At 40.2% G+C, this 19419-nt stretch overlaps 1 protein-coding gene across 1 annotated transcript in view; it reads right to left on the bottom strand.

Annotated features, from left to right (window-relative positions):
• Positions 1–19419, bottom strand: part of sntg2 (syntrophin, gamma 2) — a 261510-nt gene that overhangs the window by 104149 nt on the left and 137942 nt on the right. The window contains exon 9 of the mRNA XM_059645706.1: positions 10890–11017. Within this exon, the coding sequence (XP_059501689.1) occupies positions 10890–11017 (128 nt within the window). The remainder of the gene's footprint in view (positions 1–10889; positions 11018–19419) is intronic.

Raw genomic sequence — 19419 nt, 5'->3', positions numbered from 1 at the left:
GATTGAGGGGGGGCCTGATTGAGGTCTACAAAATCATGAGGGGTATAGACAGGGCGGATAGCAAAAAACTTTTTCCCAGAGAGGGGTCTCAATCACTAGGGATCATGAGTTCAAAGTGAGAGGAGGAAAGTTTAAGGGAGATATGCGTGGAAAGTTCTTTAACACAGAGGGTAAAATAGTATCAGAGATAATGGGAACTGCAGATGCTGGAGAATTCCAAGATAATAAAATGTGAGGCTGAATGAACACAGCAGGCCAAGCAGCATCTCAGGAGCACAAAAGCTGACGTTTTGGGCCTAGACCCTTCATCAGAGAGGGGTTTGGGGAGAGGGAACTGGAATAAATAGGGAGAGAGGGGGAGGCGGACCGAAGATGGAGAGTAAAGAAGACAGGTGGAGTTGTACTCTCCATCTTCGGTCCGCCTCCCCCTCGCTCCCTATTTATTCCAGTTCCCTCTCCCCATCCCCCTCTCTGATGAAGGGTCTAGGCCCGAAACGTCAGCTTTTGTGCTCCTGAGATGCTGCTTGGCCTGCTGTGTTCATCCAGCCTCACATTTTATTATCTTAACACAGAGGGTGGTGGGTGCCTGGAACGCGTTGCCAGCGGAGGTGGTAGACACAGACACGTTATCGTCTTTTAAGATATATTTGGACAGGTACATGGATGGGCAGGGGGCAAATGGACACAGACCGGTAGAAAATAGATGACAGGTTAGACAGAGGATCTTGATCGGCGCAGGCTTGGAGGGCCGAAGGGCCTGTTCCTGTACTGTAGGTTTCTTTGTTCTTTGTTCTTTGTTCTTTGTAAAGCCTTGAAGTCAGATAAATCAATAACATCTGCAAATCTCTTGATTTTGTGTCCAAGTTCCTCTGAAGAAGTGAAAAGTTGAAAAGAATCGATGACCTGACAAAACTTCTATTAAATAAATAACAAGTCATTCTAGAGACATAAAAAAAAACTGCAGATGCTGGAATCCAAGGTGAACAAACAGGAGGCTGGAAGAACACAGCAGGCCAGGCAGCATCTGGAGGAAAGGAGCAGTCAACATTTTGGGTTCATTCTAATTAATTTATAGTAATTTCAATGCCTAGATCTTCCACTGTTTCAGTAACTTAGATCCAAAGGACTGCTTCATTGGTTTTAGACTGATTCAAATGGAAAAAATGCGCTTTTCAACCTTTTTCTCAATTGGAATTTTTGTACAGCAACAGGAACAGCAGTGCATTAAGAACAGGAGCAGAAAATCTCAAAGGCTAAATGTGTTAAATGATGAGGCACAATGATGAGATTCCTAGAACTGGGATCAAAAATTCAAAAGCCCTTGAAACATCCCAGAAGGTATCTCGAAATAAAAACAGAAATTATTCGCAAAGGTCAGCAGATCTGGCAACGTGTGGGGAAAGAAATCAGAGTTGACATTTCAGGTTTAAAAACCCTCCTTCAGAATTGATGGTAGCTACAAAAGAGTTTGCTTTTATGCAGAAGAATGCGGGGAGGTAGCTGGTAGTGAGAGGTAAGTAATAGGTGAAGATAGAACCCAAAGATAAAGCATAGTTGGACAGAAAAAGGAATGGATAATGATCAGACTGGGAGAATGAATAGCTACTAATGGAGGCTATTATGGCTTAAAATGGGTTGTGTGTAATAGCAGACCACGTAATAATAAGGCCTGTTAATTGGGGTTGGAGTAACAACATGGGAGAAGATGCCTCAAACTCTGAACTTGTTGAATCCAATTTTTAATCCAGAAGGCTGTAGAGTTCCCAGATGGAAAATGAGGTGCTGCTCTTCTGGCTTGTGATGATCTTTGCTGAAGCACTACAGAAAGCATCTTCAACTATTTGCACAAACTGAAGGAGGAGATGAAGGTGTGACAGGCAAGAATGAAGAGAATGGTAAATTCAAGGTGCAGAACTCAGTCTGGGCAGAAATGATAGAGAGACCCGGCTACTAATTATATTTGTTGGCTACTTAATTGTAGATGGTGTGATGTGATGAACTGGAGATGCCAGTGGTCCCCTAAGTAATCCCACAGTGCTATGCCAGTCCAGTGCTGCATGTAAATGTGTCAGGGATAATTCAAATTCATTATTAGAAAATGGATGAAGTGCAGTATTGGGGTCCGGAGTATTGCGCAGAAACTATTAGCAGCTGTTTTTGACTGGCTGGGAGAAAAATCCTTGAGGTAGATAGCCCTCTCGATTCAAACCCAGAAGAAAGAAGAGACTGATGAATGAAATGGTTTAACTCATCTTGTATACTTACAAATGGAGGACCAGTCAGACCAATATGTCCATTTCCCATTTTTAATGTTTACTCTGCCTTGTACAGAGAGTCAAGACAACAATTATTGAGAGCCTCACCAACATGAAATGGCACTCGACAAAACCAACACATTTAAAGGCAGAGATAGTGGGAACTGCAGATGCTGGAGAATCCAAGATAATAAAGTGTGATGCTGGATGAACACAGCAGACCAAGCAGCATCTCAGGAGCACACTCCTGAGATGCTGCTTGGCCTGCTGTGTTCATCCAACCTCACATTTTATTATCTTACATTTAAAGGCAGATAGGGTTAAACAGCCATCATTTGTGTGTAAGCAAAATGACTTCAACTGAGAAAAACATTCAGTGGAGCACAAGTAACATACATATCAAGAAAAACAAGAAAAGATCTTCAGGAAGTTTTCAGAGAAATAAACTGTGATAAAGAACAATTAATTCACCTAGAGGGCAAGTATTTTACCTGCCAAGATAACCATAGAAAATCAAAGTGGCGAGATACAATGTAAAATCAAAAAAAATACAAAATGCGAAAAAAATCCTAGGGAATAGAAATTATATAACACACACTTAAGTGCTGCATAAGAGCCTACAAAAAGCAGTATGAAAAGGAATTCACAAGAAATATCAAAATTAACACAAAAAACTGTTCGCAATTGCATTTCATAAATTGTCATAACTAAACTGTGCTCCCTTGTAAACTGACAAAAATGAGGTAATTTATGTAAAGAAATGTAGCCATGTTGTTCAATTACTCCACAATTATGGTAAAGGAAGAGATCAGCAAACCAGAAAAACTATTATTAAATCAAGGCCAGAGACTCAACAGAAGTATAAGCAAAGTAAATGAATTGGAAAGCAAGAAATGTTCAGATACACTTCTCAACTCAGTTAAGGAGACTATGCTGATTAAACAGAGAACAACCTGCAAATGTAGAATGGAGAAAGAAACAATGGTACAATGAAAAGAAGGGCAGCCCGTGAGATAAATTTCAGATCTGGCAAATTTTATTTAAAGGAAACAGCTTGCCAGACTGATCTTTGGAGCACCAATTATGTCTTCCTGTCTTCTTATCTTTAAGGAACTAGAGAAGGGCTTTCAGTTTAAACTTTCCACCCTAAGAATAAAGTGAATTTCAGTGCATTTGCCAAATACACAGGAAATACAGGTAGCCATTTGTGAATGAGACCCATAAAGGAAGAAGAGATGACATCAGCAAAGGAATTGATAAAGGTAGTGGAGTAGATCCAGATGGGAGGCTTTTAGAAGGCATCCTGATCTGATCTTCCATCAGACATATACCACTTGACTTGCCCACCTCTTCTCTCTTTGGCACAGAAATACAGCACAGTTCCAAATACCTTTAAAAACTGACAGACAGTCCTCATTCACAAAATCGGTAACCAAGACTTGTGAAGTACCTAGACAAGGTATCTAGTAGTGGCTATCAAGTTACTATCAAGTAATGGCATCCCATTACTACAGCATTCATGTCACTTTGACTTTTCACAAAGATTACAGCCAAGAATCAAAGCCACACAGTGGAAATCAACCTAAGCCTGAAGGGAGATCCTTGTTACGATCCCTGGATGCAATGGAAATATCGCCATGCAAAAGATCATTCAAAACATCATCAAAATTTCATAACAAAAGAAGAAAGATCTAGCTGAAGTTCCATGGATCTCTCAAGGGTGTTCAACTCACTTCAACATAAATTACAATTGAAATCGCTAAACAACTTTCCCCTGAAACTTATAACATTAATTTCAGATCTATACCTTAAATAATATCACTACAATTGAAGGCAACAGCAGCAAAACCTTTCTAATCAAAATAGCAAGGGGCATAAATCTGGGAGACTGCTTGTTAATAACAATCTCTCCATTAACATCGAACAATAGTTTCCACTTCAATTGATGTACATTTCTTTATTAAAATCAGAATAACTGGAGAGTTAAAGATGAAACTACGGCTTACATCCCAACAGGGAAAACCAAGAAATGTCTAGGAGTCTGAATAGAACCTTGGACAGAAGTTGCTGAAAGTTATTGGGAAGAAAAGCTGAGAAACTGGATTTCCAGATTAATGACAACAACTCTTTGGCCTGTGCAAAAAAAGGTCTTTAAAAGACGTATTATCCTGAGGTTGTATCACTGCATGCTACTATCAGAAACCTCTCAAAACACATTGGTTAAACCAGAACAAACCATTTAGAATGATGATAAATTCTTCGCTTCCCACAACAAACTATCAATGGCCTTATGTGCTGAAGCAGGAAGAGTGGAAGCCTTAGTATGCCCAAACTTGAAGTCCAAATACCATTGACCATCATTAGAAAGTACAAAGCACTTGATGTGTCTGTGGGCCTGTAATTCAGGCATCCCTTTGAGACAAAAACAATGCCAATGCCAGTAAGGAACTAAACATTCTCAGGGAAATTTATATCTGAGAAATATAGCAGAGGTGTTAACAAGAAGATAACACCACAAAATCCACAATGGAGATTTTCATTCACCCATGGACTATGTTCAGCAAGAAATATACAGAACAGAGAGAGTGGGAACTCTACAAATGGCTCTACCTCATCAGTCAAGGTGCAGGTATTATATATTTAGAAAATTAGAAAGTGTCAAGCACATGGCTAAATTCTGCCAATAATATCAAATCTTCCTGACCAATTAATAGCCTGCAATCACATTACAATTTGTACCCTACTGCATCAATTCCAACAAGAGGAAGGCCTAACACTACTGGATCTTCTGCAGATGTAAGGTGATAGTAGAGACCCCCCTGCATGTCTTCAGAATTTGTTGGTTTATAAAGAATGCAAGGACTGAACACGACAACAAAATCTGAGGCATGTTACAGGTATTCATTTCTAAATTCAGTAGACAATCCAATGTGGAGCCAAGGCTGATCACAAAATTAAAGAAGATTTGGTTATGGCCACAGTTGACATCACAATTCATTATAAGGTAAACAATGGAACATTGGAAGAAGCATGGACTTAAAAGAAAATCAAATATGAACACCTCAGGGAGGAAATCAAAGATCTGATCCAAGGCGATGAACAAAAATATTTTGATTTTATTTTGAGTAACAGACACAAATGGTTATATGATAACAACTACATAATAGATTTCCTTAACATGAAAAGTTATAAATTATTTGCCTGAGAAGCATCCAAACTTACCATTGCATTGACAGTGGAAATGTTGCAGATTTTCAGCATCGGATAAAGACTGCATCTTACCTACTTGAAGGCATACTATTTAACATATAATTTTCTGAGTACATGAATCATAAAACAAAGTGCACACAATTTTGGGGCAGAACTTGGACTTATACCTCTGTCATCTTGCTTCCAATAAAATCTCACATCCTTGAGAACGCTTTGGTCAAAAAAACATTCTATTGGATCTTTACTCGGTTGTTCATTCAGCCCTCTAATTCTATAAAACTTGGTTATTAACACAACCTTACCAACATTGATGGCTGATGCAAATACTCATACAGTCACAGAGTCATGCAGCATGGAAACAGACCCTTACTTGGAAAAGGCTCTTGTGTTAAGTGTGTTAACATAGGGAAGGGGAATGGATAGTCTCAAAACTGGGATTAAGACAAGTTACCCAGGCCTCAATTTAGGCAGCGTATGAGCCAATAAGTCAGCAAGACAAATATATTTAGAGTCACCAGGTTAAAATGGGGACCTTGATTGCAACATCAGGAGGATCAAATAAAAAGTCTGGGGGTACAGTGAAGGATGAGGAATGATTGGGAAATCATGGCTTAAAGTGGGAGTTCAAAACTCAATTCAGTGAATGTCAATTCTAGAGCTTATTATTTCAATCCAAACCTAATTGTATAATGCTAATATTTTGACAAGGCAGCACTCCAAGTGGGCAGAATAAATAGAATTTAGCTGAAAGGAGGTTGAATTCATCTCTGGAATGTGAGGTCAGCCGATTCGCAAATGTCCAGCAATAACTGACTGTGAACCATCTGCCTTCAATTCTTACTTAAGCGGCATGTCAACACAGCATCTAACATCCTCATTAGGGCTCTATGGTGCAGTGACAATGTCCCTAACTCTGAGCCAGGAGGCCCAGGTTCAAGTCCCATTAGCTCCAGAAGTATACAATGATAGAACATAGAACATAGAACATTACAGCACAGTACAGGCCCTTCGGCCCTCGATGTTGTGCCGACCTGTCGTACCGATTGATATTTCTGGCTTGGTTCGAAAAGATTTATGCCATCCTTTAATCTAATGGATTTTGTGGCACTACGTAGTGTCTTTGCTGCTGGGTCAGAAGGTCCAGGTTCAAGTCCCACCTGTATTGGAGGAGTGTCTGAACAGGTTAATATAGAAACAATTTCTGGAGTGCATTATTAATTTTCACAACAATATCTTAATATGAATTTTTCAAATTGAAGTGTAAATCATTGTTTTCTATCTCAGCATCCCTTTAAGGGACTGGAACCATTTAACCTGGTTTAGTTTGGTCTGATTTGCCTTCTTTGATATCATTTGATTGAACTGGTTTAGTAAAGGAGTTAGCTGAAACCATCCATGGGCGGTTGAGGAACAGTATCTACCTCTGGGCCATGACTGGGTTCAACTCTCTCCTGTCCCTAAAGTGTGTCTCAACAAGTTGAACCAGTTCATCCAATTATGGGTCTGATTTCATGAATTGCAGAGTGAATGTATATTATTGCCTGAGTGCTATATTTTGATCATTTGGGTCTACATTAGTCAACAGAGCAGAGAAAATTGACTCAAAACCTCATTTTTCTCATTGGTAGTGGCAGATGATCACCAGGGCCACAAAGTAATGATGTTTCAGCTGCCACACCCGCACAGAGAAGATGAAGCATTTCCTCCTCTGACAACACATTCCATCCGTTTGGCAACTGAGATTGTAGAGGGTGTAGTGCACCACTTGAGACAGGGATCCATTGACATCTGCTTCATGCCAATGACACATTGAGCTTTTTCTTGTGCCATATTAAATGAACTCAGGATGACAATTGTGCAAGGCCAGGGATATTGCCAGAAGATAATCCAGCAATTGTAGGTGCTTCCGAATTCTCAAGTCTCACCGCAATGCAGGATTACAGGCAACAGCTGCTGTTTGGGGACTAGACCTGGTGTGATAACCTAGAGATGTATGGGAAGTATATCAAAGGTAAAGTGTACCCTTAGTAGGACTGTAAACTTTCACATACTGTCCCAAAACATCAAGACATTCTAATGTCAGCTGCTGGAAGTGGACTTGTGGTCATATGGAGGAGGTGGCAATCATGTCCCATTAGTCCTAAAGATAACAGCTGACTTTCATTTCTGTGCAAATGGATCAGTTCAGGGAGCTACTTAGGATTTCTGAGACATTTTGCAGTCCCCAACTCATATGTGCATCTGGAAAGACACTAATGCTCTCTTTGTGAAAGCCCATCAATTGACTTAGTTTCTCTTTGAACAGAGAGTCGACCAATGAGGATATTAGAATTTACTGTTATTGTTGCTTTTTTGCAAGTTCAGGTTGGAATTGATCATAGCCACATGGCAATCAGAGCACCCTATCATCAACCAGCAATATTCATCAACAGAAAAGTGTTCCACTTGGTTAATGTTCAAAGGATTTGTGACAAAAAAAAACAGCTAGCACAGGTCTTCACATGATACCCTGGATCTGACAAAGGTGCGAACTATTTTCAAAGGCTCTCAGCTAGGCACATCACTCTGCACTTGAATGATGCCATTTTTATAAAACCTTCAGACTAAGGCTGAGAAGAGACATAGTGCTGCTCATGCTTGGACCAGACTCAATTGTGGAATAGACAGATGATGCCATCAGTATACCACAGACAGAGTGTTCTGTCTTAAGTGGTGTGTTGCACCCTCAACAATCTCAGATGCCAACGTGGGCTGAACGAGGTGCCAGAGGAGAAGATATAGCATGAAATAACGAAATAAAAAGAGGGTGCCACAAACCCTTGTACGGATAAGAGTTAATTTATTTTCTTGTGCATCTGCAGCCATGTCCATTTTCCAGGGGCACTGACCCACACTGTCATTTCAGCCCAGGTCAGTTGGGTTTGAAAGGGTAGCTTTCTCAGGGAAGCAGACTGCTCTTTTGTCCTTGACTCCATCCATTAGCGTTTACAACAAAGTGCCACTGAATTGAGAGACAAGTTTCTGCTTCTTTGGAGGCATTTCTTTGAAGTTGATGGGGTGGCGACCACCGCAGGCTGAGTGGATTCTCTTAGCTTTCAGTGAATAAAGTCATATCCATATGGCCCTTTAATGTACACGACAGCTTACAATCTGCCAAGGGCAAGATTTTCCCGCTCCCTCACCACGTGATTCACCAAATGACTCACGCAATATCTTGCTTGTAAAGAGGAGTTGAAAAACACATGATCATGCAAGATAACTCGTCCTTTGTATTGGCGGATATGATATCACCTATGATGCCAGCCACCAGTTCCAAAATGGAAAATCTCGGCTAACGGATCACACCAGGTTTCCAACTGGGTATTTTACTTTGCGCCATTCTCTGACCTTCTCTCTGTAACCCCGCACATTGTTCCTTTTCAAACAACCATCTAAATCCTTTCAAAAAGCTTCAACTGAAACTACCTCCACCATGCTTTCAAAGCAATGTATTCACTTCATGAAAAGGGGTTGTGCACAGAGCACAGAGGGTTACACAAATGCAATTAATATTGTTCAGGACTTTGGGGAGCGCAGTATGGTGATAAAATGCAATTTACCTACATGTCGACAAATCTTCACTGGTTGTGAGCACTCCTGAGGACACAAGTGCTCAGGCATAAATGTAAGTTTTTTTCTATTTGATTATCCGTGGGGAAAGTGGCAAAGTTGCTATTTCTGGCAAAACAATGCATCTGTCACCTGTTTGAAACATCTGTGCACTACAAACTGACTGGAAGTTGCAGGGTCTCCTGTGGCAGCCTGGAATGAGCCTGAACCATGAAAATTGACAGCTATAACAATCATCTGCAATGCTGTGCTTATTCTGGAATCACCTGCAGGTCAAATTACAGCATGAGCCATCACTTTATCATAACCTCCTTATGAATCTCCACTTCTACTGTTCTTTAGTCTGACAATACAGCAGTTAAAGCATAAAAACAGATGCTGTAGTCCTCAGAACAAAAAAGGAAAAAGAAAGACTTATGTTAAAATACTTCAAGGCACCTTCAAGTATGACATGCGAGCATTCCCCAAGGTTCAATCTTTGATCCCCTCCTATTTGTCATCTACACGCTCCCCCTTGGAAATATCATCCAAAGTCATGATGTCAGATTATGTTTGAACATCAAAAATAGGACGAGGTTGGCCCTTTTTTTTCCCAAGGGAGTCAGAGCCTCACTCATAGCAACAAAGTGCCAGAGTTCCCTATTTTTGTGGTTAAGTGTTGGGGTTGAATATGTCAGGTAGCAACTAACATGCCACCCCACTGTAAGAGAACCCATTAAATCACCAGCCAATCAGCTCACCTAAGAACAGACAGCTGAAACGGGTGAATTTCTTGGTGAATCACCTTGAAATTGGAAATCTGGAGAACTGGAAGATGCCTGTCAATCAGAGGCAGGAAACTTTCGGCTCCTTAAGTTTACCAGTCCAGGCCTATGCCTCAGTGTTTTGGTGGGGAGAAGAAGGGTGGTATTCGGTGGTGAGATGGTAAATTTCAGTTATCTTCTTGTCGTAGGAGTGGTCTGTCACAAGGTGATGAAGGTTAAAGGGGTCTGAAGCAAGGGCAGAGGTGTGGCTTTCTATAGAAATTTTAGACTAGGGCAATGGGAGGCATCTCTCCAAGCTGCCAGTCAGGTTGCCATGCATACTTAGCCAACCTTTTCTCACCCAATGAGAAGGCAGATGTTCAGGGAAGTGGAAAACTGAGGCTTTTGTGGCCACTGATTTATAACTTAATGTCGAGGGAGCTTCTTGATCATAACCTAATAAGTAAAATGGTGAGAAAAGGGTGAGTTTCTCTCCAAGTTCAAATCACTCATTTCAGAGGTGGGAAAATTTACAGCCTAAAAGTCAAACTTGCGACCACGAAAAGACAGAACAATTTAAAGACAATTAAATGTCAGATGAAAAAGCATACTAAATCTTATATCACACAACTCAAACTTCCTGTCATTTTGTGGCCTGACCTATTGTGGCCAACTTCCAGCAGAATTGTTAACATTAAATATCTGAAAAAATAGTTTTGCAATTAGACCCAACTTTGAATGTCTACTAAAACTGAATTCACCTTTTTCAAAAAAAAACAAGTAATGAATGACTGCTTGATTGCACACCAGCATATTTGGAGTGGCTGTTTGCCAGAACTGATGAGATATGGAGGTATTCAGCTTCATTTTGCACATCCTCATATCTCTGTGAACATAAACACGATTAATTCAATGCAAACCGTCTCTTCTGGTAAATTTATACACTGCAGACAACATAAAATGCTTTTGCACCTTTGCAAAGGACTCTGTCTCACGACATACCTAAACACTCATTCAAAAATTATCTGAAATGTTCCAGGTTGTTCAATCTTTGTCTCGCTGGGTCACAAACCTTAATTGATCTGTTCCAGTTCTGTACCTTGAGACCCGAGCCATCGACAAAGGGACCGATAAGGTATCTAGCCAACGCTTCTCATATTTTGGTTCATCAGCTGAAGGTGAGGAAGGTGATGACGGTGCCTGCACAAAATACATGAGAACTGTAAGAAACCTTCACTAATTTGAAAACCACAGCAGCGCTTGTGTTTGGAATAAATCACAACACCGTACATTATTAATGTCTAGATTTCATAAATAACCAAACACATAGGATGAAATATAAAAGTGTAAACAACCCAGAGGGTTGTGACTATGGGCTATTATATCAACTGCAAAATCAGAAATGCACGTCAACTACCGTCTATGTGGATCTCATAATAAATATTCTGATATGAGCACAAAGCAGGCAAGTTAAATGTTTTATCCATTCTTCATCAAATTTCCAAATCGACATTTGAACATATTTTAGGAAAAGATTCTGAGAAAGAAGTTTAACCTGCTTTGAGATCAGCTGCAGGTTAAGATCTTCTCTACTTAGAATTAAGGAACATAAAACTGGTGGTTCAACAGTGAAGTTTTTTGTTTTACAATTGTGTGATATGACAAAAGAAACTCTGTCTTTTATGAACTTCAAGTGTTGGCTATCAATTTTTGCAATTGTTGGCAAGTTACATACCAATAGACATGTCACAGCTCAGTACGGACAGACTATTTCTGATTTCAAACATTAGCTGATTCAAATAGTAATATATTTCCTCACTGAAGGGTCAAAGTGGCCTCCTTTAGATGTTCGTTCAACTGAATGTGTTAACAATTTCTGTGGTGACTGGATTATTTCACCACCATTCAATGTTAAATCACGATAGATTCTACCATCTACTGTCATATGGAACAGGCATTAGCACTTGACCTTACATGAGTGATATATTGGAAATTAATTGATTCCAGTAAGTCATAAAGAAGGATTTAATAGAAATCTATATAAGTCAGAAAGCAACAGTGAATCTGTTGGCAAATTGACTGCTGTATAACCTCCAATAACACAGAGATGTGAGTAAGGAGTAGCAGCCCATTCGACCCTTATGAACTCTGATGTTCATGTAGTCATGGTTGATCTGTTGTGTTCCAACTTCGTTCCCATCTGTCCCGAATAACCTTTGATGCTCATTTCAACCAAGAATCTATCCAATGTGCTTTAAAAACATCCAACAGCGCCACCTGCTTCGCTTTCTAAGGCAGAGAGCTCCAAAGTCACACAATCACCAGACGAAGCAAAAAATTCTGCCATATTTCTCATAATTTGAAAGCAGTATCCTTTAGTGATGGGCTTACCCATAAGACTAGAAGACAGAGAAGTAGTATTAGGTCATTTGACCAACTGACCAATCTGCTAATTAATGAGGTCATGGCTGATAACCCTCATCTGCACCTTCCTTCCTTTCTATATAATCTCTTATTCTTGAAATAGCCTCTATAGCCTCTGTGGCAAAGAATTCAACAGATTCCTTACCCTCAGAGAAGAAATTCTACCTCTTCTGATTTAAATGGGATAGCTTTTGTTTGAGATATGTCTTCTGGTTCTAGACTCCCCTACTATTCAGATTGAAAGTAAACAGGGGAAATATTTGCAGGTTACAGACTAAAAGGCCGCTGGGAAATTTAAAGAAAATCAAATTAAGAACTAAGCAAATAAAATAGAGATTCAGTGCCATGTGTTGTACCTACATGAACTGGGAGCTAGTGGATCCCATTGTAGTTCGTAGTGACAACATCTGTGATAAGGAACTTGAGGAACACAAGCTTAGAGTTGATAAGCTGACTTCTGAGCTTTAAACACTGTGATACATCAGGGAGCGGATTGCAGCCAGTGACTAGTGGAGTTCTGTAGGGGTCAGTGTTGGGACCATAAGTATTCATGTTAGACATCAAAGATCTGGATGAAGAAACCCAGGGCATTGTTGGTAAGTTTGCAGATGGTACAAAGGGAGATGGAAGGTCAGGTAATATTGAAGAACTGGGAAGCTACAGAAGGACTTGGACAGGGTGGGAAAGAGGGCAAAGAACTGATAGATGAAATACAATGCAGGAAAGTGTGAGGTTATGCATTTCAGTAGGAATAATTGCAGCATAAGCTATTTTCTAAATGGGGAAGGGCTTATGAAATCTTAAGGACAAATGGGTTTAGGAGATCGAATTCAGAATTCTCGTCAGATTAATACGTAGGTTCAGTTGGCAGTTAGGAAGGCAAATGCAACATTAGCATTCATTTCAGAAGGGCTAGAAAATAAGAGCAGAGATATACTGCTAAGGCTGTATAAGACTCTAGTCAGACTGCATTTGGATATTGTGAGCAGTTTTCGGTCCTATGTCTAAGGCATTGGAGATGTCCAGAGGAGGTTTCCAAGAGTGGTGCTGGGGATAAAGGGTTTGTCATACGAGGAGACATTAAGGACTCTGGATCTGTACTCGTTGGAATTTTGAAGGACGAGATGGATCTTTTTGAAACTCAGTGAACACTGAGTGGTTGTGGAGAAGATGTTTCCATTAGGAGGAGATATTGGGCCCTGAGGGAATGCCTCAAAGTGAAGGGACAGCTCTTTAGGACTGAGATGAGAAACATTTCTTCAGCTAAATAATGGTGAATCTGTGGAACTGATCTTTGCTGAAGACTGAGGAGACCAAATCATTTTGTGTACTTCGACAGAGATAGGTAGTTCTTGATGGTAAAGGGATCAAGGTTATAGGGAGAAAGCCAGAGAATGGAATTGAGAAACATTATCAGCCATCATCGAACAGTGGAGCAAACTTGATGGATGGAATGGCCTCATTCTGCTCCTATATGTTATAGTTTTATTGGACAAAATGTCAACAGCTACGCAGTCAAGTCCCTAAAGAATCATAAATGTTTTAATCAGGCCATGTCTCATTCTTCCACACTCTATTGAGTACAAACCCAACCTACTATGGCAGCATGGTGGCTCAGTGGTTAGCTCTGCAGCCTCACAGAGTCAAGGACCTGGGTTCGATTCCAGCCTCAGGCGACTGTCTGTGCGGAGTTTGCACATTCTCCCCGTGTCTGCGTGGGTTTCCTCTGGGTGCTCCAGTTTCCTCCCACAGTCCAGGCTACGTGGATTGGCCATGCTAAATTGCCCGTAGTATTCAGGGATGAGTGGGTTATAGAGGGATGGGTCTGGGTGGGATACTCCAAGTGTCAGTGTGGACTGGTTGGGCCGAAGGGCCTGTTTCCACACTGTAGGGATTCTATTAAAAAAAAACTAATCATGAAAATATCCTTCCATGCTAAGGATCAATTGAGTGAGCTCTTTCTGCGTTGCCTCTAATGCCAATATATATTTCCTTCGATAAGGGAACAAAAGCTGTTCACAGTATTCCTACCGTGGTCAGGATTGTACCTTATATTGTTTAATTAAGATCTTCTTATTTTAATCCTGCAAGGCCGGAGAAGTAAATGTCCTTCCTTCCCATGTCCACCCTGTCAAAGCCAATCAAGATTTTTCTTTTATTCATTTGTGGAGTATGGGCGATGCTGGCTGGCCAGCAATTATTGCCGAACTCTGGTTGCCGTTGAGAAAGTTGTGCTGAGCTGCCTGTGTGAATCACTGCAACCCACATGCTGGAGGCTAAGTCACAATGCCATTAGGGAGGGAATTCCAGAATTTTGGGCCAAAAACAGTAAAGAAAGAATGATATATTACCAAGTTAGTATGGTGAGTGACTTGGAGGGAAACTTGCACTGATGGTATTCGCATGTATCTGCTACACTTGTTCTACTAGATAGAAGCAGTCATGGCTTTGGGAGGTGCTGTCAACAGATCTTTGCTGAATTTCCACAATACATCTTGCAGATGGCAAACTCTCCTGCTATTGAGCATCAGTGGTGGAGGGACTGGAGTTTTATAAAAGTCAATTGAGTTTGCCTCTGCCCTTCTAAACTCTGATGAAAACAAGGTCATCCTGTTCAAAATCTCCTGTTCATTCTAGGAATCAATCTAGTAAACCTCCTCTGAACTATCTCTGATGCATTTACATCCTTTCTTAAACAAGCAAACTAAAACTGCCTCCAATATTTGAGATGAGGTTTGATCAATGTCCTGTACAACTGCAACGTAACATCTTTACTTTTATGTTCAATTCCTTTTGTAATAAAGGCTAGCATTTCTTTGCAACTCAGAAGTCTGCATCTGCTCTCCACTTAAATAATCTGTTTGTCATTCTTCTCACCCAGGTAAGCAACTTCACATTTTCCCACATAACAGTCTATTTTCCAGAAATGTTCCCATTCACTTACACACCTACATCCATGTTATACATCTTGACAACAACTTTACCTACATATGTTTGGGTCATATGTACATGTTGCCATCATATAATCAACCCACTTCACTTAAGTCATTTACGTAGACTGTAGAGGGTTGAAGGCCCAGTATGACCTGTGAGGGACTTCCCCAACCCATCCCCACTTATGACATCCTGTCAATTTTAAACAGACTCATTTATGCATACTGTCTGTTTTCTGCAAAAATACAACTCTGCAAATTCTTCGTTATGACTTCTTTAACAACTTAACCTCCCCATTTCCCTGTTTGCTGGCACATTCCCTTCCTGAATAGAGGGATTATCTTTGCTTTCTGCAGTCTAATGGAACTTCTTATGAATAAAGAAAATTTGGCAAATTAATACCAATATATCTACTCCTCATTAGCTATCTTATTTAAGGCCCTAGGACGAGGCCCATCAGGACCTGAAAACTTATCAACCTGAAGCCCCATTAGTTTGATCATTTTCTAGTAATTGTAATTTCACCAAATTCCTGTTTTCCTTCACCTTCCAGATTCAGAAGTATATTGGAATTTTTTTTTCATATCCTGTGAAGTGAAGACAGAAGCAAAATACTTATTACATCTGCAATTTCTCTATCATCTAACTCTCTATTCTCACTCTTGAGAGGACCAACATTTCCTTTACTTATTCTTTCCTTTTAGAAAGCATTAGAAACTCTTGCCACCTGTTTTTTTTTAGCTAGTTTCATCAAATATTTTACTTCATTATTCCTGTTTAAACGTTCTTCTGTTTTCTACCATTCTTTGTGTTCTGACCAGTTATCTGACTTGCCATTCATCTTTGTACAATTTTATGCTTCTTCCTTAACTTTGATGCTTTCCTTAACCATGGAATTTTTCTTTGGACAATGTCACTTCCAAGTATTCCAAAATACCCTTTAAAATATCTGCCACTGTAACTGTATTGATCTGTCCCCTCGCCTAATGTCCCATTTCAATTTGGTAGTTTCAAGTAGGAGAGTAGTCACGAGGTGGTGAAGAAGGCAAAAACAGAAACAGAGTTTTACAGAGCTCACAGACGCTACCAGATCTGCTGAGATTTTCCAGCAATTTTGTTTTTGTTTCTGATTTCCAATATCCAAAGTACTTTCTTTATTTATTATGTGGTGAAGAAGGCATTTGGCACACTTTCCTTCATTGGTCAGTGCGTTGAGTATTGGCATTGGGATGCTGGGTTGCAGCATTACAAGGCATTGGTTAGGCCACTTTTGCATTACTGCATTCTGTCTGATCTCCCTGCTATTAAAGGGATATCGTGAAACTTGGAAGGATTTAGACAAGATTTACAAGGATTTTGACAAGATTGGAGGTTTTGAGCTCTGCAGAGCGGTTGATTGACTGGGGCTTTCTTTCACTGGAGTATTAGAAGCTGAGGGATGGCTTTATAGAGATTGGTAAAATCATGAGGAACATGGATAGACTTAATAGTCAAGGTCTTTTTCCAGGTAGGGGAGTCCAAAACTAGAGGGCATAAGTTTAAGGTGAGACAGGAAAGATTTAAAATAGACCTAAGGTGCAACTTTTTCACGCAAAGGGTAGTGTGTGGATGGAATGAACTGCCAGTGGAAGTGGTGGAGGCTGGTACAATTACAACTTTTAAAAGGCATCTGGATGTGTACATGAGATGATGGGAACTGCAGATGCCGGAGAATCCAAGATAACAAAGTGTGGAGCTGGATGAACACAGCAGGCCAAGCAGCATCTCAGGAGCACAAAAGCTGACGGTTCAGGCCTAGACCCTTAATCAGAGTAATGGCGAAGGGTCTAGGACCGAAACATCAGCTTTTGTGCTCCTGAGACGCTGCTTGGCCTGCTGTGTTCATCCAGCTTCGCACTTTGTTATCTTGGATGTGTACATGAATAGGAAGGGTTTTGAGAGATATGGGCCAAAAGTTAGCAAATTAGACTGGATCAGTTTCAGATACCTGGTTGATGCAGATGAATTAGACCAAAGGGTCTGTTTCTGTGTTGTATAACTCTATGACTCTTTGACTCTAGCTCAGTTTTCATATCCTGATAGTTATTTCTTTTCAAGTTTAAATATCTAGCCTTAGACCCACACTTCTCCCTTTCAAGATGCATGTAAAATTCATTATATTTTGATCACTGCTATCTTGAGGTGCCTTCATTGTGAAATAATTGATTAGTCCTGTCACATTACACAGAGCAATGTCCACTCCGGCCTGCTGCCTGGTCATTTCTAGATGACATTGTTCATAGAACCAAATCAAAAACATTTGATGAACTGGGCTATTATTAACAACCTGATTTTTCCAGTATATATGAACCTAAAAGTCATGCAATTATTTCTATCCCCTTATCATGAGGTATTTCATCTTGTATAATTTATCCAACATTATCCATATTGTTCAGAATCATGTTCATTGCTCCCATCAGTGACATTTTTCCCTTATCTTTCAAGGGTTTTTTTTTCAATCCTTCATCTCTGCCCACTCTGATTCTACATTCTAACCTTCTAAACCAGGCTCATAACTAAAATTTGTTCCAATGCTTGACCAGAAATGCTACTTTCCATCTTTAGCAAGCTTACAAATCTTACTGAATGTCACATATCCCTTAATATTTAGATCATACTGTCAGATCATATATCTTCATTTCAACTTGTGCTGTCAAATCATTGACTCTGTTATGAATACCATGCCCATTTATATAAGATCCTTTAGGTTTTTATTTGTCACCTTTGCAGCATTTGTCTTGACTGCTGATATTTTTTTAGATATCATCTCTCTGTCCCTTTCTGCAATATTCTAACCTCATTTTTCTTTTGCTGTCCTGTTGAGGTTCTACTCATTTGATCTGTAACAATAATCCAAGCTTGATTCCACACCATTCTTGTTTATTTCAAAACCTTCTATACTTGGGTAGTTATGTGTCTCATAAGAACACCACTCTGAGCATGGTTCAGACTGTCTCAATGCAGCAAACGCTATGCTCTCCAGTCCTGGTGCAATGACTCCTGATTTGGAACCCACTTCTCCCCAGACCAGTCATTGGCTCAAGCATTCATCTCTCTAACCTTATTCATCCAATGCCAAATTGCATGCAGTTCAGGTAGTAATGCAAATAGTATTACCTTTGAGGGGCTTCTTTCTAATTTAACATCTAACTTCTTACAGTCCCTCAGCAGAACCTGCTTTTTCTAGCCCTATGAGTACTGTTAATACCGATACTGGATCCTTCCCGTTTCATTGTAAATTCACCTCCAACCCAGAAGAGATATCCTGAACTCTGGCATTGGGCAGGCAACAAAACTGTCTGGACTCACTGTCTGCTGGAGCCGGCAGAGAATACAGAACCCCTCATGATGCTATATCCTACTACCATTATACTTTCTCTTACTCACCCTATTTTGACTGGCTTCCTGGACCACACTGCAATGACCACTTAACCTATCTACTCTACAACCCTCACTCACATCCATACAAGTGGATGAAGCCTCAAACTTGTTACACATTGTAAATTGCCTGCCTTTTGGATCACTTTACCGGCTTCACTGTTGTCATTCCCTCATGGCTTTGACTATTGCACAAATCAGGAAACTTTAAGGGCTGTGACTGCTTCCTAGAATAATAGTGTTTTCAGGTAACTCTGTCCTTTCTTGATGTGCTGTAGTGCCTGCAGTTCAGCCTGTCAATAGCGCCGAGTCAAAGATCCTGCAGCTACACTCATTTACCTTAGATACATTTGCCATGGATCACGATGTCCAATCATGGAAGCAAACCAGCCTTGCTGTCCCTAATATGTGTTAAATAATTAGTAATTGCTATTAATACAGTCTGTACCCCCAAAATACTTTAGCACTGCCAGTAGACATTACAACACTGATAAAACAATGCAATACTTGCAATGCTGTTAAAACCTGCAGTTTCTAACAGTACCAGTTCCTTATCTATCTTTTCTGTCTGCTGCACAAAATTAGAAATCAAGTCCCTTGGCCTGAAGGATAAATAGAAGACAGTAAAATAGCCTCTTCTCCAGTCTTCACCAAATTCCCCACACAGCACAAACAACTTATTGCTGCAAGCATTATTTAAAACACTTTCATCCAATTTACTTACTTGGCCCTTTGTCCCCCTCAGGCGAAGTCCTCAGACCATGCTTCTTACTAAACATGTATCCTAAAATCCCTTTGTTTTCTCCAGTTGTGATGAATTATTGCGC

This window comes from Stegostoma tigrinum, chromosome 4 (assembly GCF_030684315.1).
Source record: "Stegostoma tigrinum isolate sSteTig4 chromosome 4, sSteTig4.hap1, whole genome shotgun sequence".
NCBI classification, from domain to species: domain Eukaryota; kingdom Metazoa; phylum Chordata; class Chondrichthyes; order Orectolobiformes; family Stegostomatidae; genus Stegostoma; species Stegostoma tigrinum.
Note: the sequence above shows the minus strand (reverse complement) of the source record. Positions and strands in the feature narration are given on the sequence as shown.